The sequence below is a fragment of the Medicago truncatula genome, chromosome 2 (genome assembly GCF_003473485.1).
Source record: "Medicago truncatula cultivar Jemalong A17 chromosome 2, MtrunA17r5.0-ANR, whole genome shotgun sequence".
NCBI classification, from domain to species: Eukaryota; Viridiplantae; Streptophyta; class Magnoliopsida; order Fabales; family Fabaceae; genus Medicago; species Medicago truncatula.
In genome coordinates this window covers 2,059,745-2,086,125 of record NC_053043.1, presented here as the reverse complement: position 1 = coordinate 2,086,125, position 26,381 = coordinate 2,059,745, and the positions used below count along the sequence as shown (strand labels likewise).

The following is a 26,381-nucleotide window of genomic DNA, read 5'->3' as shown; positions in this document are numbered from 1 at the left end:
TACAACATTATGCTTTTTCCATAATTTGCATTTTGCAGGGGACATTTTACCATTTATTTACCAAACTTAATATTTGAGCTATATTTTAAGAGTTGTGTTATTTGAACATCAATAGATGTGACAACTTTTGTGACAACCAAAATTTTACAAAGAAAATGAGGTATTGACACAAAAATCAAAGCAATAGAAAGAGAAAGTAAAAAGATAGTGTGAGTAGGAGAAAGAAAGTTATCACAAAAGTTGTAAAAAATGGTTGTTCAAATATCGTTTCTCATATTTTAAACTATGAAACACCGGCACAACATAAACATCAAACATGATATTGACATTAACACATCAATCCTAATAATAATTTTTAAAAATAATATTTTCTAGGCTTTAATATGATAATTGTCCCTATAATTTGGTCCAGTTTTGATTTTCGTCCTTGTAAAAAAAAAAAACTTTGAAATACATCCCTATAAAAAAAATTGTTTGAAAAATGTCCCTGGCCCCACCATTCAGCTGATTTGGCATGGTTTTGGCCACGTGGCAGTTGCTGACTGTGCAACTTTTGCCACGTAGCGTGGCACATAATATTAAATTTTAAAAAAAAATTAAAATTCTGAAAATTGTTTTTAAAATTAAAAAAATATGAAAATAAATTTTAAAATAATTTTCTGATTTATTTTTTGTATAATTTTCAAAATAAAATTAATTTTTTTAATATTATATATTCTGAAATTTCTGAATTTTTTTTTTCTAAATTAAAATTTTCGTAAAAGAACAAAAAATTAGAATTTTTTTTTGAAAATTTTAAATGTATAACTTTTGAAAATATAATTGTCATTATTTTCGAAAAAAATTTAATATATAATTTTTAAATTTTTAAAAATCTATTTTTCGAAAATTTAATTTTCACATTTTTTTTCAAAATTTTTAATTTTAACAGTTTTTATGTCAAAAAAATTAAGCTTTCGATTTTTTTTTTGGAAATATTTTATGATTTTTAATTTTTTAATTATGTGGACTGCCTCGTGGCGAATAACATGCCAAGTCAAGCATGAAGTGGGGTCAGAGACCTTTTTCAAACAAATTTTTTTTGCAGGGATGTATTTCAATTTTTTTTTTTTATAGGGACGAAAATCAAAACTGACCTAAATTACAGGGACGATTATCATATTTAAGCCTATTTTCTAATATAATTACAAGTCTTTATAAACTTAGAGACACCAATCACAATAAATCTTGATTACGACAAGAATAAACTCCACCACCTTCATTGCTACAAAATTTTTCTAAGGGATATCAACAACATTTAAGCTGCAGATCTTGCCAAGTGTGTACCAATTTTTTTTTTGCATGTTGTCCTTACTTTTAGTGGATTGAAGTAGTTTGATCTTCATTTATGAAAATTGTACTTCCTGGTTCTTTTTAATTTATTTTCTTTTTGCCTAAATTTTTCTTTTTATGAAAATTGTAGTTACAAATATCAAATCAATGAATTTAGAAAACTTGTCGTCGATAAAAGAAAAACTTTTAGTACATAAACTAAAAATTACTTAAGTTTTAAAATCATATTGTTTTTTTTTTTTTTCAACAGGCAAAAATGAGACTTATATTAACAATGAAACGTCGCTTCTTCCGTACAAGATATGCTAAAAGATAACGACCATAATTACAACAGAAGTTCGATCAATAAGTGGAAAAACAACATAGGGGCAGCTAACCTATACCTAAACAAAGAATAAGACAAGCTAGCCAATAATGAACCCCTAAACAAAAAGTGCATTAGTTGCCTTCATCCACAAGTAAGAATGTATTTGAACCTTTTTGAAACTCTGATGAATAGAAATTTCGGTGTTATTAAACTGTCTATTGTTATGTTTAGTCCATAACACCTACACACATACAAGCAAAAGAAACTGCAAAAAAGAACGTCTTGTTGATGCACCTCCTAACAAATTAGTGAACTGAAAAAATGAAGAGACACATCAAACGGATCAACTCCAGAAGCACGAACCAAATGCCATAACAAATTATATTGCTTTTTAATCTGCCTTTTATTTTATATTTTGCATATTAAGATATTACACGTGAATTATCCTATCAAACATGAAAATAATAAAGATTTACTGTACATTCCCCTAAAAAAAAGATTTATTATACATAATAAAAATGATTTTTGAGGGAGCATATAATAAAAATGATATTACACTACACATGAATCATAAAAGAAATAATTAAAAAAAAAAGACATTTTAAAAAATTGTTAAAAATGAAAAGTTAAACAAGAACATGTGGGACTAATCAATCAAATCCAATTATCCAAACATAATCGAATCCAATAATGTACAATTGCACATTCACCACAAATAAGACAATTTCCCCAAATAATAAAGCACATTGCTTATGTTCCCGCTTTATATTTACTTAATTAACATAGCTGAATGATTAACAACAATAATTGAAATTTGAAAATCTAATCAAATTTTAATACTGTTTCACTTCACTCAACACGTTGATCATGGCAACTTCTCATTTTTCAACACAATCTAATCCCCTGGTAAGCTCAACCTTTTTCTCCTCCATTAATGGGTTTCTCTGAAATCACTCATTACTGAAAAATCCATTCTTTTTTCATAAGTATTGCAATAGAATTTGAAAATTTCTGCATTTTGTGTTGGCTTCAATTTGTTTTAATGTTCTTCACTATACTAGTTAGGATGAATTCACCAAATTGAAATGAACAAGAAGAAAAAGGGGATTTTTGGTTTTGAATTTGGATAACCATAGCTTTTGTTTATTTCTGTAGCACGGATACGATTGATAGAAGGCGTGTCACATGCCCGGCACTTGTTAGACACCAACACACCACATCAAATTGAATTATGTTATTTTCTCAAATTATTATCGATGTTGTGTCGGTGTAAGACACTGGCACATGTCGATGTTGTGTCGGTGTAAGACACTCACATATGTCGGACACTGATCACGTCTTCAATCTAAAGTGTCGGTGTTACATAGTTGAGAATTAGTCAGAATTTTATTGTGCAAAATTTCATTAGCACTATTTTTTTAACGTGTTTTTTCCATTATCTCTCATTTTTTGTTTAATTGTATCAGAAGGTTCCAAATCTCATCGGAGGCAAATTCATTGAGTCAAAATCACTGACTTTCATTGATGTTATAAACCCTGTAAGTGTTTTTCTTTTTTATATTGAGCTTATAGTTGAATTTATTATTTGCGGTTTTGAGATAGGTGTGCTTCTGATATTGATATGGTTTGTTATATTAGGCCACACAAGAAGTTCTTTCACAAGTTCCTTTGACTACAAATGAAGAGTTTAAAGCTGCAGTGGCTGCAGCAAAGAAGGCATTTCCATCATGGCGTAACACTCCAATCACGAAACGCCAACGTGTTATGTTGAAGTTCCAAGAGCTTATACGCAGAGATATGGTTAGCACTTTACAGTGTTCTATGATTTTGGCGCTATATCACAGAAATTTTAATTAGCCGACCCCACTTAGTGGGATAAGGCTTGGTTGTTGTTGTATCACAGAAATTTTAATTTTTTTGAAATACTATCACTAATTTATAATTGTTTCAGGATAAACTAGCCCTTAATGTGACCACCGAACAAGGAAAGACGTTAAAGGATGCACAAGGAGATGTATTCCGTGGTTTAGGTTGGTCTTTTATAATATGTTGCTTGAGAAGTTATTGTGATGAGATCATGGTTGAGTTCATAATTATTTGTGCCGGTGTTCTCTGTGCTTTTTGATTTGCGTCATGTAGAGGTGGTTGAACATGCTTGTGGGATGGCAACACTACAGATGGGAGAGTATGTTTCCAATGTATCACATGGAATTGATACTTTCAGCATTAGAGAACCACTTGGTGTTTGTGCCGGCATCTGTCCTTTTAACTTTCCTGCAATGATTCCCCTGTGGGTAAGCTGACTTCTACTTTTTTTTGTGTTGAGTTTTTTACTATGGAATTGATCTGTGCATTTTGTTTATGTAATCCATGTCAATATGAATGAGATAGCAATGGTCAAATTATGCATAATGGTAGAGAAAGATTAGGCTAGAAATAGCTCTGTAGTTGTCTCTTCCCATGTTATTGTTACTTCTTACGGGAATAACATGTATAGACTATTGTATTGGATACAAGAATGAAAATCCTGTTATTGATAAAGATATCGTTACAAATTCCAAATGTGTATGATCATTATGCAGATGTTCCCAGTGGCAGTTACATGTGGCAATACCTTCATCCTAAAACCATCAGAGAAAGATCCAGGTAATTTTTTTACTTATTGCGGTTGTTTACCTGGACTTAACTCTGTGTCATGGAGCTTAATGTTGAATAAAATGGATAAAGGATACAATGGTCTGTGTAACTCAAAGCAAACTTATGCTCCTTTGTTATATTATTAGCATTGTGGAATTTATAAAATATCAACCTGAACTTGAACTGTAGCGGACACCAGGAATATTTTTATTTATTTTTGAATAAACTGAACAGATTTCTTATTACCTCTTCTTAATTAAATCATTAGGGTTTCTCAGTCACCACGCTTGCATATCTCGTCTATATTGCTAATCTGGATATTAATAAATTGGAGATTTTGAACTGTCAAGCAAGAACAATACTCCAAAAATTGATGCTCTAGAAGTTTAAATTCTGTTAATCCTTCCTTTCTCATTACATTTAAATATTTTTCAATTTTATTGGCTGTGAATGTGATCCTCTCCAAGGAAATTTCAAATAATGTTTAGGAGCAATGTCATATCTTACAGTTGGTTTGACAAGACTATATTAATTTTCCTTGACGATGAATGATAAAGTGGTCTTATTGATCCATTTAGTAGTGTAGAATTGAATTGTATCAGCCATCCACTAGTTTTTCTTCCCTACACTTGTGATGGTACATGTAGCATGTTACTAACTTACTATGGTACTCACAAGTATACAGTCTTCTGTCAGCTTTCATGACTCGTATTTTTTGTTTCCTACAGCTTATGACAGAGAAAATTGGTGGTCATATTTTAATTTCTGCATTTTTTTCAGGTGCTTCTATGCTTCTTTCACAATTGGCAATGGAAGCTGGTTTGCCAGAGGGTGTCTTAAACATAGTTCATGGTGCCCATGTATGCCATAACCTTTTTTTTAATTAAACTTCTGTTCTCCATTTTCTTGCGATACTTTCCATGTAAAGGAACTCAAGTGTTCATAATTTGGCATTTGGTAATTTTATCGTGTACTCAAATTTTAAATCAGATATTTGCACATAACTTTTCACATTGTGATGCATCAATTCCCCTAGCTGTTTTTTTTGTTTTTCTTGTTTATTGTTGTTTGTGATGATTCAATTGGTGACAGGATACTGTGAATGCCATTTGTGATCATGATGATATCAAAGCTATATCTTTCGTTGGTTCAAATGTTGTAAGTCATCGAATTTTTTTCTCTCAAACTTCACTGCTTCTATGTGATGCCTCTTCTTTTACACTTATGATAAAGTGAATTATTTAATCAAAGTCAATCAAAATGTATGACAGCAGAATTGAGTCGTTTTACAGTTTGTTGCACCTACATAGAAAGAAAGAAAAAATGAAAGTGATTTAATTTTTCTTTCTTGCAAATGATAGTCATTCATTACGTATCCTTATTTGATTATCTTATTTTGTATTTGAGGCTGGAATGCACATATATGCAAGAGCAGCCGCTAAAGGCAAGCGTGTTCAGGTGGATGCACCAAGTCTTAGTTTTCTCCTTTCCACGGTGAAATTGTTTCTTTCTACCCATGCCCATGATCAAAGTTTTGCACCTAATGGAATTTTGTTTTGCAGTCTAACATGGGGGCCAAAAATCATGCGGTTGTCATGCCGGATGCAAGTGTTGATGCTACTATAAATGCTTTAATTGCTGCAGGTTTTGGTGCTGCTGGACAAAGGTGTATGGCTCTAAGTACAGTTGTTTTTGTTGGAGGCTCAAAACCATGGTATGGTACTCAATTAGTGTCTTATGAAATCCGTGTTATTTTGATTTTTAAAGTAGCATCTTTCACTCGAAGCAATTTCATGCTCTCCCCCGGAGCAGCAAGAGAAAAAACTGTTGTACTATTTGGACTTGCAATAAATTTTACTTGGGGAAATTGACTTAGTTCTTTTTCATCCTTATAAAACTTACTCTTAACCATGCACTGATAAGTATTTAAGTATAAATTCATTCTTTAGTCTTCACACCGTTTGTCCAGGGAAAGTATACTTGTGGAACGTGCCAAAGCTCTTAAAGTAAATGCTGGAACCGAAGCTGATGCAGACCTTGGTCCAGTCATTAGCATACAGGTTTGTATGTGCCATATAGTTCTTATTTTACTTTTACTGTGTTTTGAACTTGATTGAGCTCAAATTTAATATCCAATCTTCTGAGTATTGTTTAAGAATTACTCACATAGCCTCATAGGCTCATAGGCATTCAGTGCATCAAATTTCTACATGAATCTTGTGTATATGTTTCTTAAACATTCTCACTTACTGCACAGGCAAAGGAGCGAATACACAGATTAATTCAATCTGGATTTGAAAGTGGGGCCAGACTATTGCTCGATGGAAGAAGTATAGTGGTAGAATTGTTCTCTACCATTTTTATCATTTCATATTTTATGGTTCATACATTTCCTTACTGTTGCTTGTATAAACGAGAATTTGGATTAGGCGCAGTCGGAGGTGGATTCAGTCAGCACCTCAAACTGTCCGATCAAGATCAGATGTTTAAGATCTTAAATCAGTTTTTAATTTTTGATTAATATAAAGTTGAGATTAAAATCATCGGATGACTTCAAGCTTATCGACTGTGTGACTGCCATGAAACCCAATCCTTGTATATGATCAATTTACCTGTTAGACATATAGCACAGGAACTGATATTTACCTGTTAGTTAATTCTCTTACATGCATAGGTCCCCGGATATGAATCTGGCAACTTTATTGGCCCAACCATCTTAGCAGATGTTCGTTCCGACATGGAGTGCTACAAGGTATTTTCTCATTAATCTCCCATCCGTAAGTGTTCACCCAAGAGTTTTAATGAATAAGGAGACTTGAAATTTAGACTTATATTTGACTATCTGTTACGCCTGTGTAGGAGGAAATTTTTGGCCCAGTTCTTCTCCTCACGGAGGTGTGTTTTATTTGTTTCATCCTTAAAATCCTTTTTTTTTTTTGGAATGGTTTTATTTTTCATTTTGGCACAAAACAATGTTATGCTGATAGTGTGTTTCTTTTTTCATTTCAGGCTGATAGCTTGGAAGAAGCCATAAGCTTTGTCAATGAAAACAAGTATTTTGTTAGCAACTACTTCGTGTCATTTGCTTTTGTTAAACTTCCATTTATATCTTACTCCGACTTTTCCAACAGGTATGGAAATGGTGCTACTATATTTACTAGATCTGGCGTAGCTGCAAGGAAATTTCAGACCGAAATCGAGGCAGGGCAGGTGTGGTGTTTTGCATTTGCTCTTGGAAACACATTAACAGATAATAGTTCTTATGGATTTGAATCAGTATATGCACTGTGTCTGTTATTTGTCAACCAAACCAAATGCTGCATGTTTCCATTGGCTATATTCTCTCTACCACAAAATAATAGAGTTAAATTTTTTTTTTATCCCTATATAACATTAAAACAATGTTAACTTTATCCTTTATAAATACAAAACTTTATGCTTTTAGTCCCTGATAATAGCCCGATGAGGGACTAAAAACACTATTTTGTTAGATGTAGATACTAAAAACAAATAAATTTGTTATAGAAATTAAAATAAAAATTTGTTTGATTGATACGCCAATGGATAATAACTTGTCACTTCATTTGCCATTTGAACTAGGTGGGCATCAATGTTCCTATTCCTGTTCCATTACCCTTTTTCTCCTTTACTGGCAACAAGGCATCATTTGCAGGCGATCTCAATTTCTACGGTATCACAAAATTACCTCTTCCTTTTCACTTACATTATTAGGCCATTTATCATGGACTTAGTTTTAGATTTGATGCTGTTTCTTTGTGTGATCACAGGCAAAGCAGGGGTTAACTTTTATACACAAATCAAAACTATAACCCAGAACTGGAAGGATTCAGATAGTGACGACAAGATTAACATGGCCATGCCAACTTCTCAAAAATCTTAAGAGTTGTCTATGTGTATGTTGCTTCTGAAACCTTTGCACTCTAATAAAATCTGTTGAATAATTATCTTATATATTTTCAACTTCCCGTTTCTATCAAATTCTTGTGTCCAGTCAAAAAAATAAATCACATTCTTGTGTCAGTAATAAAATTTGTCATGAAGTGTTATAAACTTATAATTGTACTATGTTGCAATTGGATGTGTGTCTTGTGTCATGAATACATGAATTTCTTTGAAGCAGTACCTATTGAACTTTCAGCTTCAAAGTAGACACACTCTAAAACAAAGGAAACTTGAATTGTGTAGCGTTCGGAAGAGTTTATTCATAGCTTATATATGTATTTGCATTAGTGTTTTATTTGGGTACGATCATAATATAATTTATGGCTTGTTCATAAACTATTTCAATAAACTTCTTAGAATGACGTATGAATACACACATTTAGAGCTCATTTGTTAAAGTTTTAAATAGTAATTTATTTGCATAAAAATTGTAATGATTAATTTAGTAGATATTTATATGTAAAACATCCCTTAATTTTATTTGTTCACGATCATTAACATTGTTATTTTTAATATTTCTCTTATCTTACATAACTCTTTTTCAACTAATTAGTAACTGAAATTCTCTTATGCACAGTGATTCTTAAAAGAGAAATGATATTCATACAACCGTTAACCAGTTCTCTCATACTTTTATTGTATTTTTACTCTCTTTCATATTTTTTTCTCTATCGTTTTTTATCAATAAGAAAAGAGAAGAATATTGTTTTAAAAGTTGTCTACGTATCATTACTTTTATTATAAAAGCAGAATATTATTGATGGGAGCAACATTTACTTGTGCAAACGCCTAAATAAAAAGAATTTAGGCACACATCAAATTACGTATTGTTTATTTATTTAAAAGTATACTTTGTTTAATTCCTTTTTCTTTTACTTTTATTCACTTATGTGACCAAGCAAGCTAAAGGTCTATTGATGGTGATGAAAGTAAAATGCAGAAGGCATAATATTTAGAGAGGGGTCAGTTCCTTTAAATCTATTGACAGAATACACTACAGTGAGTTTAAGTCGTCTTTGTATGATGAATTGCATGAAACTATTCTCCTTTCACGAAATCACGTTTTTCCTCATTACATAAAAACCAAATTAAATTTAAATTACAATTTTTTTATAGGCCACGCAGGATAGAAGTTAGAAGTAGAAGGCGAATCCATCATATATATGTATATATAGTAGCAACTTCATGCATCTCTGGTCATTTGCATAAACACAAGAATCACAAAGGGAAAAGTACACAAATAAGTTAAAACAAAATAAAACACCCAAATAACAAGCAACTGGTCACTAACTAATTAATAGAGAGTTAGGTTTTTCCAATTAAATAAAAACTAATTAAGAGCTAGAAACTATTTCCACCAAAGTCTTGAAATCATGTGCTGCTTTACCATGTGGTCCAGCTGCATCTAGCATGGTCCTTTTCACCTTTTGAGCCTTTTCTCTCATCTTCTTCCCCTCTTCTTTCACAAGAATCAGATTCCACCCTCAATCTTCACACCAATCTCCCAAATATCTACCACCATTCTTCCAGTCATTGCATGATCATAGGCACCCCGTTGAAAATACTCTCAAACACTGAGTTACATCCACCGTGAGTAACAAACACTCCAATAGAATCATGTCCCAAACTTGAGCTTGAGGTACCCAATGAACAATTTTCCCACAATAACTAGTCCTCTCAAGAAACCCATCTGGCAAAATTCCCTTCAATTTGTCCTTAAGAGACCAAAGAAATGGGAATCCACTTTCTTCCAATGCTTCTGTCAATGCCACAAGCTCATTTGGAGGTGGTGTTGCAACAGTCCCAAAGCTGACATAAATTACTGATTTACTTTTCTGTTTGTCCAACCATGACAAACAACCAGTTTCATCCCTATCAGACGGTGGCAAAGGTGGTAGAGGAATCGAAAGAGTGAGAAAACCAACATAAAGAACAGACTGCAACATTGATCTCATATCCTCAACACCACTGCTTTAGGTTGAGGTAACACTTGAGGCAAGTGTCTTTGAGAATAGTGTCTCCTCTTCTCCACTCTTGATTATATCGTAGGACAAATCTTCAACTCTCATCTTAGACAAACCTGGAAGAAAATCCAAAGATCAATCTTTTGCATTGTTTTCAGCAATATTTTCACGTATAAAGTCAGTGTAGAAATGTGCAGAGATAGAACATGACAAAGAAACCCAAACTGGAATCCACGGAACATTGAGTTGCTGAGCTACAAGAAAAGAAGGAGCAAGAAAAGCATCAGAAATGATGCATGTAACTCTCTCTTTTGTATCTGCAACAGCTAAATCTATTCCCTTTTGAAGTTTTTTGATGACCAGCTTGAAGAAAAAGGTTAACTCTTTCAACTGGGTAGGAACCAAGTACATGACCCTCTGGGACTCCAACACCAATACTAAAAGGTTTCATGTTACTTGGGATGTTTGGTTTTGAGAAAAGAGGTTTATTAGATTGCTCGGTGCCAATGAATGAGAATAGTGTGTTTGGTGATGCATGTGCTAGTTTGAGGATGAGGTTTAAGAGGGGGGAACAGGATGACTTCCAAAGGGAAAAACATAAACTGCCACATGTTTTTTCTCAGATGAAATTGTCATGAAGTTGGCTGGGAAGCTGAGTGTGGAGAATGGAAATGGTAGCTGCAAGCAAAAATAACTAGGGCACCATGCATTATATATTGACTAGTTTTTTTTTTTTTTTTTGAAGATTATATATTGACTAGTTGTTGTACTATATATGTGAGTTCTCCTTTTCAAATAAATTTTTCTCTGAGTTCCTTATTGATCACTCCAACAAACTATATACATATTTTTAATATTTCAATGTAAGAGTATAATCATAAAAATGAAGTGGGAGTGGAGCGGTAGGTAGGTAGGTAGTGCCTGGAGAAGTAATACTTGATGCGTATTGGTAAGTATATAAGTAGCTTATTATAAATTTAGATAGCTAGGGGTATCTAAATTTCTCAGTTCTCTTTAATTTCTTACTTGTTTTTCTAATCATACTACTACTTATTATACCTATAACTTATTTGGAGTGCAGATGAGACGTAATTACAATTTACAAAGAGTCTAAAATAGCCAATGCTATCCATTCTGTTAGCTTAGCATTTCTGATTTATTACTCCAAAACGAAGAAAGAAACGTGTGGAGTCCTCTCCTCTGTCAAGCTCAAACCCAAGGGCATCCTTTGCTCAAGTGGTCCTCTCTTTTCCTATCAATCAATTAATTAAATAACCTAGTTATTTAGGGACCAACTACAATTGAATGAACTAGTTAATTTTTCCGACACACCTACACGCGCGAGCTTGAGCACATACCCACTAACCACTACACTACTTGACTAAAACTCTAAAAGAGAGAAAGAAAACACAAAACACACTTTGTCAAACATTAGTAGAGAAGAGAGAAACAAGATGAAGGAAGAAACAAGAGTTTAGAAGGGAGAGAAGAAGGGAAGAATTGAAGAATCCGCCACCATCATCATCAACATCACCACCTCTACCATTTAAATTGCAAAGCTATAGTTAGGGTGAGTTTTCCATCGCTAACCCTCCATATGCATGAGTGAATTATAAGCTTAACTTAGAAAACTCGGATATCAAATAATAATTCTCAAGATTTATGGATGCAATGTGCAAAGAGAAAAGGAAATTATCATGCATGAAGTTATTGTTGATGTATTAAGTTTGATTATGTCTTAGATTGATGTTAGATGTAATAATTTTGGATATTATTTGGAGTTGGTATGATGGTTACTATATAGTTTTGGTTTTCAGGTTCGTACAAACACTAACTGAATTCTCTAAGCCACTAAAATGCTTGCTAAGCGAATCTTCCTGAGTTTGAACTACAAAAAAGAATCATATCCATGCATCAATCCATACCTTGCATTTTGGCATCATTTGCATAGAATAACATCCTTGTATATTGTCCCACTCATACATCGGTCTTTTAGATGATTAAGAAATGTTGAGTGTGTGTAGATGAATGAATAGGATCAAGTTAGAGCACTAAGATTCTTCTTTGTTACCAAAATGAGGTTGAACTGACAAGTCACGGTGATGGATGTATATGTCACATTGCCGCCGGTTGGTATAGATCCTTAGATTTTTATCATTTTCAAGCTGGATTTAGATAATTAGAACAAAACTATAGAAGTAGGACTAATAAATTTCATGTAGTGCCAATGTAACAATCAAGTGAGAAACTCCTCGCTTGGAAACTCACTAAGATAATATTTCATGTTTACATGCAAGAAACCTCAAGTAAAATGTTGTGGTGTAGGTGGCGAGCAGCTAGTTGGATCATTGTCTTTTATTTTGTATATTTTGAATGTAAGATGTGATTAAATGCATATAATTTCATCTATGTACTTTTTATTTTTATATAGGAATAATAATTAAATCTCATTAAAATAGGAATAATACGATTAAGCGTAGTAGAAAAGCGAATAGACTGACGTGTTGGTCAAGGATACACAGGGCCGTTCCTGTGAAATAGGAGGCTCAACTCTCTTTTTAAAATAGGTCCGTAGTAAAATAAAACGTAATATCTTTGTGTAGCTAAACTTCATTAAAAAAATCAGAATCAGAAGACCTTCTAAATATGGAAGGAATTAAAAAAAAATTAAGTGAAAGAGGTGAAATTTATCTAACGGTGTCGTTTGAATTTGTCACTCCTCTGTTGTGGAAAAAGGTAAAACGAATGGTTTTTGCGGGAAAAAAAATGATTGTTGTGATTCTTTCAATGAAATAGCTTTCCAAATTGACTGATTAAGTGATTATACAAATTAGGGGTGGTTTGATAGGATTATATTTATGTACAAAAAGGAAAACTAGAGTCTAAAAAAAACTCAAACGTATACCGAAGAAAGAAAAGGATATAATATTTTTTTATTTATTTAAGTGGGGTGGGTATTAGACTTAATTTTTTGTTTGAGGCCCGTAGTATTTGGAGGCCCGGTCTGGTTGAACACCTTGCACTCCCCCAGGGCCGGGCTTGGATACACATCACTAGATCAGTCGGGAATATTGAGATTACCATTAGGTAATTAATTTGACAAGAAATAAAGAAGATAATGACCATTTCCACGTTGAGGAAGGGTTTCTAAAGACTAGTTTTTAGTGGGTTAAGATCCTCTTCATTTGACAAAATAAATAGAGTTTGCAATTTGGAGAGAGATAGACACAAAAAATAGATGGTTTGGTCCTACCACCAAGTGGGTTCCACCATCATTAATAATATTATACTTTTTTTTTTTTTGAATCAAAAAATTTTATTTAAAAACTCGATCTCTGCTCAAGACAAACATCGACCGGTAATTCAGCGAATACAAACGAAAGGTGCCGTATATAGGCGAAACACCCGAAAAATAAACACCATAAAAGACATCCCTACACACAACACCTAGTCAAACCCTACCTGACAACACCCGCCAAAATAAACATCACCACCTAAAAACTCCTTCAAGAAACGACCACTGAAAAAACGATATCCATAACCATACATTGCCACTACTCAACCCAAAATAAATCACTCTGTCCGCATCGCCTAAGCTGAGCCACTATTAAAGATCAATCAGTTTCCACAACCTCACAACCTCTGGTACACCGAAAGAACACCAAAAAAGCCCAAAACCAAACTTGAGCCAAAGAGCTGACTCCCGATCTCGAATCAAAAGCAATCGGCCCACCAGACGGGCACCCCTTACCCCGGTCCACCAGAGAATGATCGTAGCCAGCCAAACAAGAATGCAGCTAGACACCAACTCCCGATCTCGAAGCAAAAGTAATTGGCCCACCAGCATCCAGCACACACTATGTATACGACATGATTTGCGGTAATGCAAACATCAATCAAAAAGGAACAAATGCTCAACTCGAAGGACACGCACCCTCTAAACCACCATAAACACCTAAGCAACCCAAAACTCAAACGAGAGGTAGCAACAATGAATATGGACCCGAATCACAGAGGCAACCTCCAAAAGGAATCACCCACAACAACCACCACAAAAGCACCCACCTCCTCACCTAAGCAACACCAACCCCCCTTTTTCGAATCCCCACCACCACCGCAACCACAATTGAACCACCACCAACACCACTACCTCATCACCTCACATCACCACCACCACCCGTTCATCACCACCCCCACCCCCACCACTGCAACACCACAGTTCAGCAAGCACAAGAGCAAGACAGCTAGGTTGAAGCCAAAGACTACGTTGCCAAACCACCTCACCAAGAAACTGGAAGCTACACAAACACAGATCAAGAGAAAGATGCAACCCAACAACAAAACACGGGCAGCGACGCCGGTCTGAAGCGGAAACACAACCCAGATCGTAAACAGGTATCCACCGGAGACAAGGAGAAGGCGTCCGACACCGGAATAAACAACAACCAAGCCAAAAAGCGACAAGAGCCCACCAACATGACCCAAAAAGGACCCAAAAAATTCTGAAGGTACATAAATGACTACTACCGCCAACACGGAGCGTCTAAGCACCCAACTCTTTCGAGCAACATCTGACAACTCAAGATCACACAGATGAAACAGAACTTTCAAGGAACCACATAACACACAAAAACCAGTTTATTGAAAACATAAAAAAAAAAAAAGGAAAATAAGCAACGAAAGCAACAACACAACACGAAACGACAGAGCAACACGAATGACACAACAACACGGACAACAAAACACGAACAACACGAAAACCAACCAAACCTCCGGCATGGTACAAGCACCCACGACACTACCGTCGCAAAATGGAAAACAACAACAAAAGGCAATACGAAAAAAACAAACAGAAAGAGTTCGGTCACCAAACCAGGGGTGGCGTGAACAATCGCACAACTCCGGCGAGCACCAGATAACTGACGAACCACGAAACAGTGGAGAAAGTGACACCCAAGCTCGTTAACAGCCATCCAAACGGCGACGGTGGAGCTGTTTGTCGACAAACGACGAGAGGTGACGGGATCTGAACAAAGAAGACCACGAAAATTTATGTCGGAGGAACGACGGGAAGACAAGACAGACGCCGGAGGAAGGAGGTTACGACGGTGGTGTAAAGAGCAACACTCGACACAACACCCTCTCTAGATCTACATCGCGGCGGAAAATTTGGAGATAGGGAGAAGAAGCCGCATGTTTGGGTTTAGAGAGATGACAGAGAAAAAGTCTAGAGAGAGAAGCTTAGTGTTTAAATTATATATTTTACTTTTTTCAAGATTTTATGCGTCTTTATCTCTCCAAATGGAAGAAATTGAGATACTAATAAATGGAGAGGATCTTAACTCGTTTTTAGTTCTACGATGTAATAATGACACTGTCCATGAGCATAAAGTTTATGTCAGATCATCTCAACTTTTAAAGTTAATTGATAACACATCATGTCAATCGAAAAATATATATGTGATTTAAGGATAGACAAGTTTCCTTAGCTGATACATAGTTAGGAGATCACTACTACTATTAAACAATGGTCAACCGATTCTTTCTCGAATCTACTTAGGAGTACGCGAGTCTTGAGAATAGCATACTTAGTCAAAGCTTAGTGGGAGTGGCCAATAAGACATCCAACTCGTACTCCCTCTTTTTTGCACCACTAACCGAAAGATGTGACAGACACAAACACACTTTTCAAGGGAGGCTTCGTATATTAGACTCTGTCAACGGGTCATGCCGCGAAATGGTGAGCTACTGGCTGAACGTGGTGTTCATGTTCCCCCTAAACGAGGGAAAACTCAAACACTATCGGCACAATAAACTGAGTAAGGTTAAACAATTTTGATCATGTCGTTTGGTCAGTAGGGATAATTTTATCTATAAATACTCATCTTATACAATTAAATAACACTCACTCCTCTGCATTTTGTAACAGAGAACGCACTACTATTATTAAATTACTAATAATTAGTATATTTTAAAAGAGTTTTTCTAACATACACCCTCCGGTCACTAATATAAGCAAAAAACTACTACCTCCGTCCCTAATTATAGGACCCTTTTGAAAAAATAACGGGAATTAAGATAGTGAATATTTGTATTAAATATATTTGTAATTACTATTGTTTTTACAATTTTATCCTTTAAGAGAGAGAGTTGATTTATGTTTTCAACATGTTATTTATTGCTGATTGAAGAAAAAGATTATAATAAATATGGGAATGTATGTAAAGAAATAATTAATGTAGTTGGAAATAACAAATGAGTATTATAAAAAGGGACAAATTTTTTTTCTCAAAAGGGTCTTATAATTAGGGACGGAGGTAGTACATTTTAGGTTCATTTATTTAATGAAGCACATGGTCTTTATTATAGACCACATACATCATTAAATGAATGAACCTAAAATGTAGTTTTTTTGCTTATATTAGTGACCGGAGGGTGTATGCAATATTGCAGGCAACTAAAAGTAATAACTTTTCATTAAAAATCAACAATTATTTATTAAAGAGCTACATATTTAATATAAAAGACACAAATTCCAAGTTAAAGTTACTACTTTAAATTTCTTAACATGTGTAAATTTGCACATCATAGAAAATTCACCCATAATTAATGTACCCCACATCTAATTTATAGACGATTTATAGCCAATGCTCCAATCTAACTATATCTCCAACAAGATTCCAGCTTGTAAGCACGTGAATCTCGTTTCTTTTTTTCCATCTCCAAGGACGGGTTTCATTATGACCATGTTGGTATTAAGAGATCAATTTAGTGGACCGTATAATTTGACAATTTCTCAATCAAAGAGATTTATGAGATGTTAATGTCGGTTTCTAATATTGAAAGAAGTAAAATTATTCCGTTAAAGGTATATCTTTGTACGGAGGTTAGAGAAATTATTGTGTTGGAACGAACCTAACCTATCATCCTTACAAACAACAAATTAAAATATGACACGTCGTTGTTTTCTTTTAAAATAATTATAAAAAAATAAATCAACTAGTCATTTCTCTCTCTCTCCACCACCACTAATTCGTGATCTTCTATCATCATTCACCACCAACACCTGGAAAAACAATGAAGTGTCATATTTTAGTTTGTTGTTTGTAAGGATGATAGGTTAGGTTCGTTCCTACCCAAGAATTTCTCCAGAGGTTAATACAAAATAATAGATTTACATTGCATTAGTGGTTGCGGTTTCTTTCAATCATTTCAACATTTATTTGTTGAGTGTTCATTGCTTGGAAGTATTTGGACTTTTGTATTGACATGGTTGTGTATTATGTCAAATAGCATGGTGTATGTAACATGTTCACTCCTTTCGTGGTCTCTGCATGAATCGTATATGGCATTGTGATTTACTACAACCACTTTAGATGGCTTGTGTGTGGTCTATTGCCAAAATCCATAAAGAGCTTGTCATAAGTAAAATTTTAGAATATATCAAATTAATGTTATGGTGGTGATTCAAATAAAATGTTAAAGGGTTCAAGTTTGAGTTACATCAATGGTAGATACATCCTATTACGTGTTCGTCTTCCTTGGTTTGAGTTTTTTTTTTTTTTTTTTTATAGGTGTTGTTGTATTGGTTTGGTATTTGTTTGTATGAGTATACGTTGTCTTGAATATTTGTTTTGTGTATTGTTTTTATAATTCTCTTCTTTGACACATGTTTTGTCTTGGATAGTTAGATCTATTCTATACTATATTAAAGTGCGTACACATTTTTTGTGTGGTCTTTTCTTTTGCAATTTTACATTTTCTTTTTCTTTTTCAGGGAAACTTGCTTATAACATTTAATTGATAATAAGAGTTTCAATACAATTGGGTATATCATAATAAACAGCGGGATTAGCTAATAACGTAGTTTCTCTTGCAAGAGCATGAGTAACCGTGTTGGTTTGTCGCCTAACAAACTCCACCTTAGAGTTCGAAAAGAAAGAGCTAAATAGTAAACGACAAGATGAAATAATGGAACCAAATTCAGATGTGTCATTTCTAGTAGACAGAAAAGCATCAGATGTGACTTTAGAGTCCGTTTCAAAATCCACGCTATCGAACTGCATATCACTTAGCCATTGCAAAGCCGAATGTAAACCTAAGGCTTCACCAACATCAACCGAAACAATACAAGGATATGTAACAGTCTTAGCCAGAACAAAGGTACTGTCTGAATCTCGAACACAAATATCAATACCTGTACGTTTGAAGCGAGAAGAAAAAGTCGCATCGATGTTGCATTTATATCTCCCCGAATAGGGTGCTTCCACGAAGTAGCAACATGTTGTGCCGTAGTAGAAACCCCAACATCCGGTGTCGGTGAAGGCTATTGATGCGCATCTGATGTAAGGGTAGCAGGAGCATTCACTAATTGCCAATCAACGATCATATTCCTAGCACACTCCAAAACTGTAACACTGATTTCTGTAGCATTGTCCCAAACTCTGAGATTGCGGTATTTCCAAATACTCCCAAAAACAGTTGTCAGTCGCTGAACTAAATCAACATACAAATGCTCTAGAAGTGAGAAAATAGCACCCGTAACCGAAACAGTAGTAGATATAGCATGCTGAATAGAGCCCCACAATCCGGTCTAGTTCCAAACCTGAATAGCAAAAGGACAATAAAAAAAAACATGCATAAGATCTTCATTATTCGAATCACAACTAGCACAATTTGTTGGACAGACAACTCTTTTATCTAACAGATGAACTCGCTTTGGTAAACAACCACGACACATATACACCATACTAAGTTCTTGACTTTCGACGGGACATATAAACTACTTTATTTACAACTTAATATTTTTTTCCCTTGAGGAACTTGATACTTTTTTTAATTCAATAGGGGGCCGAAGTCCAAAAGAAAATGAAACTAAAAACTAGCTTAACAAATCTAGAGATGCAAACACTCAAAAATATCATCGAAAAGAAAACGTCGAAGCTTGTTTGAGGGAGATTTTGCAACAGAACAACTAAAACTCTGTTTGAGAGTTTAGAGGGAAAGGGAGATGAGGGTTTTGGAGGGATGAGAATAGAGAAAAAAATAGATAAATCTTTAGAATTCACCTTTTTTAAGGTGAATAAGTGGGGTGTCCGGGATTCGAACTCGACCCTGCATATAACAATGTATATCCCTGCCAACTGAGCTATGCTCACGGTGACAACTTTGAAAGTATTATAGCAACATAGAATGGATTTGAAAAACTTACCCAAACCCCTAAAAACTTCTCATCCAATACAATATTTTAGTTCCCTAACATTAGAGAGATTTTATTTTAAGAAGAAAATTAAATCCTCAAAACCCTTACTCTCATAGCTCTCCATTCTTTCCAATTTTTTTTTTTACAAACTCTTCCCTCAAACTCTCAAACAAACATAGCCTAAAACTCTGTTTGTGAGTTCGGAGGGGAGGGAAAGTGAAAACTTTTGAGGAAGTGGGAATAGAGGAAACATAATGTTTTTTCATATTTAATTATAGGTCAAATGCATCTAAAGGTCCTTTAAGTTTTTCATTTTCCCAAAGTGGTCTTTTAAGTTTCAAAAGTCCCAGACAAGTCCTTTTAGTTTTTGAATCGTTTCAAACAAGTCTTATTGTAGATAACATAGTTGGTAATTGCTTCCTTGAACTCATCTTTGGTACCAAATCCAGCTCCTAACACCCACTTAAAATTAGTCATCTTTTTAGGCATGGTAAATGGTGGATAATGCACTTTGTTGCTATCATCTGAATCATCACCATCATCCTTTAAAAGGACTTGTTTGAAACGATTCAAAAACTAAAATGACTTGTTTGAGACTTTTGAAACTTAAAGATTTGTTTGGGACATTTGAAACTTAAAGGACCACTTTGGGAAAAACGAAAAACTTAAAGGACCTTTAGAAGTATTTAACCTTAATTATATTTTAAGTAAGTTTATATTTCGAATTAATCTTACTATTTTTTTACAAGAATTAATTCTACCTTATGGATGTCAAAATTCACATTTTTCTCACGAATATAAAAAATATTCTACTTGAAAATATAATATTGATTGTTATTTCTTCGTTGTGCGGCATGAATCAGGTGGTATAATAGCATATTAGTTTTCTTTCTCAAGTGTATAATCGTTTTCTCACGATCAAAAGTCAAAAGATATATTATAAGTATCTATGACTATATATCAACATATTTTATATGTATAGTTTGGTTTGAAGACACCTAAATCCACGTTTTAAACAAATCTAAAGATTTTGCGGTAAATCTAATTGAGCTCTAACTTTTTGACGTCTAAGTATGAAAAAAAAAAAAAAAAAAAAAAAAGGAACAAAAGGAGTATCATGTGAGTGTGTTGATGTAATACTAATATGTGTAACTTGAACTTGTGACCTATCTTAAACTTAATAGAGTAAATAGTTTTTATTTTTGACAGGAAAAGTAAATATATGTATTATTATTTTTGTCAAGTAAATATATGTATTTTTCTCGATTGGAATCCAAACTTTAATTCGCCTAATTCTTTTAATAGGAAGAGTAAATATATGTATAAAATATGCAATGATTAGGGTTCAAACTCCAGCCACTACAAAAAAAAAAAATATTAATTGCAATATTAATTATTTATTTATTTTTTTACCAACTAGTTCAAACATCGACCACTACAAAAAAAAAAGTTATAATTGTAATATTAATAATTAGTTTATTTTATTTACCAACTATTTATTCTAGACCATTAATTAAAATCTTTTCTCACTCTCATCGTTACCATACAACTCGATCTTTCTTCTTATAGTGTTTTTTATAATCATGAATTCAATGCAATCTATAACGATCTATATATTTCTCAACAAAAAAAATCTAATAGTTCAATTTTTTTTATAGCAGACAAATGAGGATAGTATGGTAATATAGCTGATATAATGTGGGCCATTTTGATAGGTACAATATTTTGATATATAAAAATACACACTAGTTCCATTCCATGGTCACACCATTTGTGTTTTCTATTTCTTCTTCCTCTCATAATTAATATCTTTCTCTTTGTGTGTGCAAAAATTAAGAGATGTTAGATAGATTGAGGAAGAAGAGGTATGCAATTTTAATGTGTGGAGAGGATTCAGAGTATTTGTTGAAAAGACATGGAGGTTGTTATGGTTTCTTTACAAAAATGTTGGCTGAGGAAGGAGAAACATGGGATCTTTACAAAGTTGTTAATCAAGAGTTTCCTGAGGACGATGATGTTGATTTCTATGATGGTTTTGTCATCACTGGAAGCTGCAAAGATGCACATTCCAATGACCCTTGGATCCATCAACTACTCACTCTTGTTCACACATTGAATTCACTCAACAAAAAAATCCTTGGCATTTGCTTTGGCCACCAGGTAATAATTAAGTAATAAATATTCACAATTAATCACATAAAAATGTTAACCTTTTGATTTTGGCAAGAAAAATGATAGGTTGACAGGAATTTTTTGATGTCATTTGATTTTGATGGATATTTTTAATATATATATATATAGGGATAGGATCAAATGACACCATGGTGTCAAAATTAGTTTGACACAAAATCTCATCCATTCATTTCATTTAATCCAAAGGTTTAAAACTATCACCAAATTAATTAATATACACCAAATACTCTCTATCACCTAATTAAGAAACATATCTATCATTATTAATTTATAATCAAACATTCCATTTTTATTTCCCCAAATTTATTTGTTCCTCTTTTTTATTTTCCCAGATTTCTATAATCATACTCAAACTTTTTTATAAAATGAATGGTTGAACTCATATATCTATGGTTGTTTGAGTCATCATCACCATCAATGATATTTATTTGTCTTTATCTCATATACTCATATTTTTTTAATAATTAATTAAATTGTATTAAAAAAAACCAACAAGCTCGACAAATGATTCTTGAATTGTTCATGCTAATTAGATTATTTTGTCACTCAGAGGTCTAATGTTTTTTTAGAGGACTCGTTGTGTCTCATGTTTAACTGAATTAAGATTTATCATGATTTTATAAAAATTATAAAGTTTGAGTTTGTGCTTATGGCCAAAAGAAAAAAGTTAGGGGAAAATAAAAAGGGTTCGAATCTACCAAAAACAAGAAGGTATTGTTTGATTATGAATTAATGATGATAGATATGTTTCTTAATTAGGTGATAGAGAGTATTTGATGCATGTTACTTAATTTGGTGATAGTTTTAAACCTTTGGATTAAATGAAATGAATGGATAAGATTTAGTGTCAAACTAATTTTGACACCATGGTGTCATTTGATCCTATCCCATATATATATAAGTTTTAGTAGATAAAAGAATAATAAAGAGAAGTATTGTTGGAAAAAAAAAAAAAAAGACACACGAAGATGAACGTACACGATATTATAATGTTTGTACTTTGATGTTCAAATAATACATTTTTGTTTTGTTTTAGATGAAGTGGTAATCCACTGAAATCATACACATTTTTTAATTACTATGAACTAATTAATGTTGTGATTGAATTTTAGGTATATAATAATCCTTCTTGTCACATATCAATTTTTTTAAAGCTTATATGAACAAATATCTACATAATATATAATATATGATTGGATGTTTTTGTAAAATTCCTTCACGCCTTAATTAGTTCAATTGCACATTATTCTTTTTAGCCTTTTTTTTGTAACAAATTTATTCTTTTTACTTATTATTATTCAAAGATTTATTTTTCATTTTCTCTCTTTTAATCCCTCCGTCTCATTAAGTTTCATGTTTAATTATTATATCATTCATCTGTCATTTTAAAATACGAAGAAAATATTAGCTTTTTCCACTAATATCGTTACTTGTTGTATCTCAATCACCTAAATTAGTACTTTATTATAAATATATAAAGATGATTTGATGCCTGAGGTGAGGGTATATATATAAAAGAGTAGAATGATATAAAAGAGTAGTTAATGATTTTAAATCTCACCCGAATCATTTTTTTAAGAAGTTAAACAAATTATATCAAAAAATCAACACAAGCTTCTTTAGCATAAAGTGTATTAAAGGAAGTTAAAGTATCCAAAAATAATAATAAGACAATCCACAAACTACGACAAATAATATTGACATCGACCTTTATAAAAATCAAGAATATTGACATTGACCTTTATAAAAAGAATATATTTTAACCAAATGAATTTTGTTTTATCATCAAAATTAATATACAATATTTTCTAATGTGTGAATAAAATACAATGATTTTCTTATAAAGAACTATGAATAAGTTAAAAGATAATCTCGCCTCGTCTCATATTAACTGGCGTAGTTAAATAAAATTAGTATCATTCACTAAAATACGCATATTAATTATAGTCAGTGGAGTAGTAAAATGAAGTTAAATTTTAATAAATAAGGATATATTATTTAAAAAATATATTATCTTGATATATTAAAGTAAGAAAAAAAAATGCAAAAGTGACACATGAGACGCAGGGAATATTTAATACTCCTCTAGCCGTAAGTATGTTTAGAAGGATTTTTTTCTTTTTTCCTTACAAGTAGCCAAATGGGGAAAAATATATTTATCGTTTTGACTAATATGGCTTCTTTTTCAACAAGGATAATGAATTAGCTTGTACCGTCTATCTGAACCACAAATGTTTAAAATTATATTTGTGGTCCTGTCAATAATCAGTACCATATGTTTTGTTGGAGTTATTTGTATGTTGTGTTAAAAGTTCCTTTATGGATGTAACAAAATATGTTCCTTTTCCACATGTGGTCTAATTTGGTTATGGGGACATATGTCACAAAATGACATGATTAATCAATATGAATCTCGAAAAGAAAGATAACATACTCAATTTATGAGGAGTCATTTCTCAACTATATATCTAACTTAAAATCATTGATTAAAGAAGTAAAACAATAGAAATTTTGTTTTAAAGAACATGGTTTAAAAAAGTTTAAAAATTTATTTTGTCGGTTTTCAACATAACATTTGTTTTTCTTTCAATTTGTTTTTTATATTTCTTTTCTTAAACGATATCATAAGGCACTTTTTAATATTTTTCATAAATTATTTAACTAACAAGATGTTTAAAAGTTATATTACAAAGCATCTCTCTCTAATTGATACTATTTAGTTTACCTCCACAACGAGAGTATTTGTTAGATATAGAATAAAGAATAAGATCCTCTCATCATGGAGGATCCAACATAAAGAGAAATTGTTTGTGAACATATAATGGACCAAAATGTTTCTTAAGTGTCACACACACTTATTGGGTAATAATGTGTTGAATTTTGCACATGCTTCATTGAAATATTTGATTGTGTTCGTAGATAATTGGGCGTGCATTGGGAGGGAAAGTGGTACGTTCTGCTGCAGGTTGGGACATAGGTGTCTCAACCATCAACTTGTTACAATCATCATCATCATCTCTCAATTTGCCATCAAAACTTTCACTATTCAAATGCCACCGAGATGAGGTACTATTTATTTCTAAATTATGAAAACATAATTATATTTTTTTTTCTCATAATGGTAAAATTAAGTGATTGAATTTATGTGTAAAATAAAATTGATTAGGTTCTAGATTTGCCTGCTGAAGCAGAGGTAATTGGTTGGTCAGAAAAGACTGGAATTGAGATGTTTAGGTATGGAAATCACATGTTGGGCATCCAAGGCCACCCTGAATTCAACATTGACATCTTTCTTCACTTTATAGACCGTATCACTAACCGTAATTTAATCCAGGTACGTAATATTTACACACACACCTCATCATCATTCATATATATATGCTCTAATCTTAATCAAAGAGATATAACATTGTTCTTTCAACTCTTTTTACAATGTTGGAAGTTAAATAATTAAGAAGTTTTTCTATCATGTGCAAATATTAAGAAGTTTTAAAATAGTAACTATGCATTGATACTTATATATTTTATATTAAATATTTAAATTTTTAATAAATAATTGTTGTTTTTCAATAAAAACTTGCTAATTTTAGTTGTTTTAACATATACAATATTATACACCAAAAACTCATATTTTTTTCTTTTAAAAAAAAAAGACAAACTCATATTTTGAAATCTATATGTCTATAAGTGGAAAATCTTTTGCAATATTTTAAAATCAGAAGATTTGATCCATGGTATGGGATCAGAATCTGGTAGAATTCACATTTATATAGCACCACGTGCAGTGCAATGAGTCACAATTATTGATTTTTTTTTTTTTTAAGGAAGTCACAATTATTGATATAAAATAAATAAAATATACATATATATTTTCGTTCGCTTAATGTATTCCTTATCCCCTTGCTTTGTGATGTATGTCTTATCTTGTCCTTATTTATAAGTTTTATTTGTGATAAAAATATAAAGTTCCAATTCAAATAAGAGCAATAATATATTAGTAGATTGTAATGAGCTTATAAATAGTGACAAAAGTAGTATTAATATGTGGATGTTTGGAATTGCAGGAAGCTTTTGCTTCGGATGTAAAGATGAAGGCAACATTACGAGATCCAGACACAGATGCATGGAAAACACTTTGTCTCACATTTCTTAAAGGTCAATTATGACCTAGTAACAAAATATTCTGCTGTAATTTTTTTTTTACTAAAAATTTCAGCTGTAATTGTTATTATTTGACAATAATAAAAAGTGACATTTCTTAAATATAATACTATTATGATCGAGTAACCCAATATTCAATTATAAGTGTGTGTTTGTTTCAAGTTATAATTGTTGATTCCCGAGAATAAAATGATAGGAATGTATATACCTATGTTTGTTACAAGTTTACTAAATTTTATTCCCGGGTATAAAATGTTCCTGGGAATAGAAAAAATTTCCCAAGGAAAAGGGTGGGAATAAAGTTCCCATGGAGATGGGAATAAATTCATAAATAATTTTCCTATTATAATTCCTATTTTTATGATTCCTAGGAATATTATAAAGCTAACCAAACATATTTTTCCTAAATTCCTTGGAATAAAATTCCCATCTTTATATTCCAAGGAATGTTATTCCTAAAAATAAATTTGATAAACTTGAAACAAACACACCCTTATAGTCATTTCTTAATATTTGTAAATTAAACAAAATGACATTTAATGAGTAATAATTAAGTAAAGAAACTAAAAAGAATTAAGTAAGGAGAGAAATTATATAAATGAATAATGTCAGGAACACGCTT

The 26,381-nt window shown here is 32.5% G+C and overlaps 2 protein-coding genes and 1 pseudogene across 4 annotated transcripts; 2 read left to right on the top strand and 1 right to left on the bottom strand.

Moving 5' to 3' along the window:
* Window positions 1–2,314: 2,314 nt before the first annotated feature.
* On the top strand, window positions 2,315–8,601 carry LOC11430354 (methylmalonate-semialdehyde dehydrogenase [acylating], mitochondrial). Of its 3 annotated transcripts, none has more exons than XM_013606968.3 (18): window positions 2,315–2,545; window positions 3,106–3,177; window positions 3,278–3,439; window positions 3,591–3,669; window positions 3,779–3,933; window positions 4,222–4,285; window positions 5,057–5,136; window positions 5,369–5,434; window positions 5,684–5,734; window positions 5,839–5,990; window positions 6,246–6,336; window positions 6,534–6,611; window positions 6,951–7,028; window positions 7,136–7,171; window positions 7,286–7,329; window positions 7,408–7,486; window positions 7,877–7,967; window positions 8,065–8,601. In XM_013606968.3, exons 1-18 carry the CDS (start codon window positions 2,507–2,509, stop codon window positions 8,175–8,177), a joined length of 1,530 nt encoding a protein of 509 aa, XP_013462422.1. In that variant the 5' UTR covers window positions 2,315–2,506; the 3' UTR covers window positions 8,178–8,601. The 3 variants fall into 3 exon arrangements, with proteins under 3 accessions (XP_013462422.1, XP_024633259.1, XP_003593285.1); XM_024777491.2 differs by having other exon boundaries at window positions 2,316–2,545; window positions 3,109–3,177; window positions 6,534–6,614; window positions 8,065–8,578; XM_003593237.4 differs by having other exon boundaries at window positions 2,316–2,545; window positions 6,534–6,614; window positions 8,065–8,578.
* A 907-nt stretch (window positions 8,602–9,508) lies between these two features.
* Window positions 9,509–12,269, bottom strand: LOC11429241 (kaempferol 3-O-beta-D-galactosyltransferase-like; annotated as a pseudogene).
* An 8,891-nt stretch (window positions 12,270–21,160) lies between these two features.
* Window positions 21,161–25,897, top strand: LOC11433871 (gamma-glutamyl peptidase 5). The gene is made up of 4 exons (XM_003593232.4): window positions 21,161–21,565; window positions 24,518–24,664; window positions 24,765–24,932; window positions 25,663–25,897. Exons 1-4 carry the CDS (start codon window positions 21,245–21,247, stop codon window positions 25,762–25,764), a joined length of 738 nt encoding a protein of 245 aa, XP_003593280.1. The 5' UTR covers window positions 21,161–21,244; the 3' UTR covers window positions 25,765–25,897.
* Window positions 25,898–26,381: the final 484 nt, after the last annotated feature.

What these genes read in the sequence shown, in the direction of transcription:
- LOC11430354 (XM_003593237.4), top strand. Translation starts at nt 2,507, where the DNA reads ATGGCAACTTCTCATTTTTCAACACAATCTAATCCCCTG. An exon ending in CTAAAGGCAAGCGTGTTCAG is followed by an intron (nt 5,735 to 5,838) that starts GTGGATGCACCA and finishes TTTGTTTTGCAG; the next exon opens with TCTAACATGGGGGCCAAAAA. An exon ending in CAGTTCTTCTCCTCACGGAG is followed by an intron (nt 7,172 to 7,285) that starts GTGTGTTTTATT and finishes TTTTCATTTCAG; the next exon opens with GCTGATAGCTTGGAAGAAGC.
- LOC11433871 (XM_003593232.4), top strand. Translation starts at nt 21,245, where the DNA reads ATGTTAGATAGATTGAGGAAGAAGAGGTATGCAATTTTAATGTGTGGA. An exon ending in TCAAATGCCACCGAGATGAG is followed by an intron (nt 24,665 to 24,764) that starts GTACTATTTATT and finishes AAAATTGATTAG; the next exon opens with GTTCTAGATTTGCCTGCTGA. An exon ending in CTAACCGTAATTTAATCCAG is followed by an intron (nt 24,933 to 25,662) that starts GTACGTAATATT and finishes TTGGAATTGCAG; the next exon opens with GAAGCTTTTGCTTCGGATGT.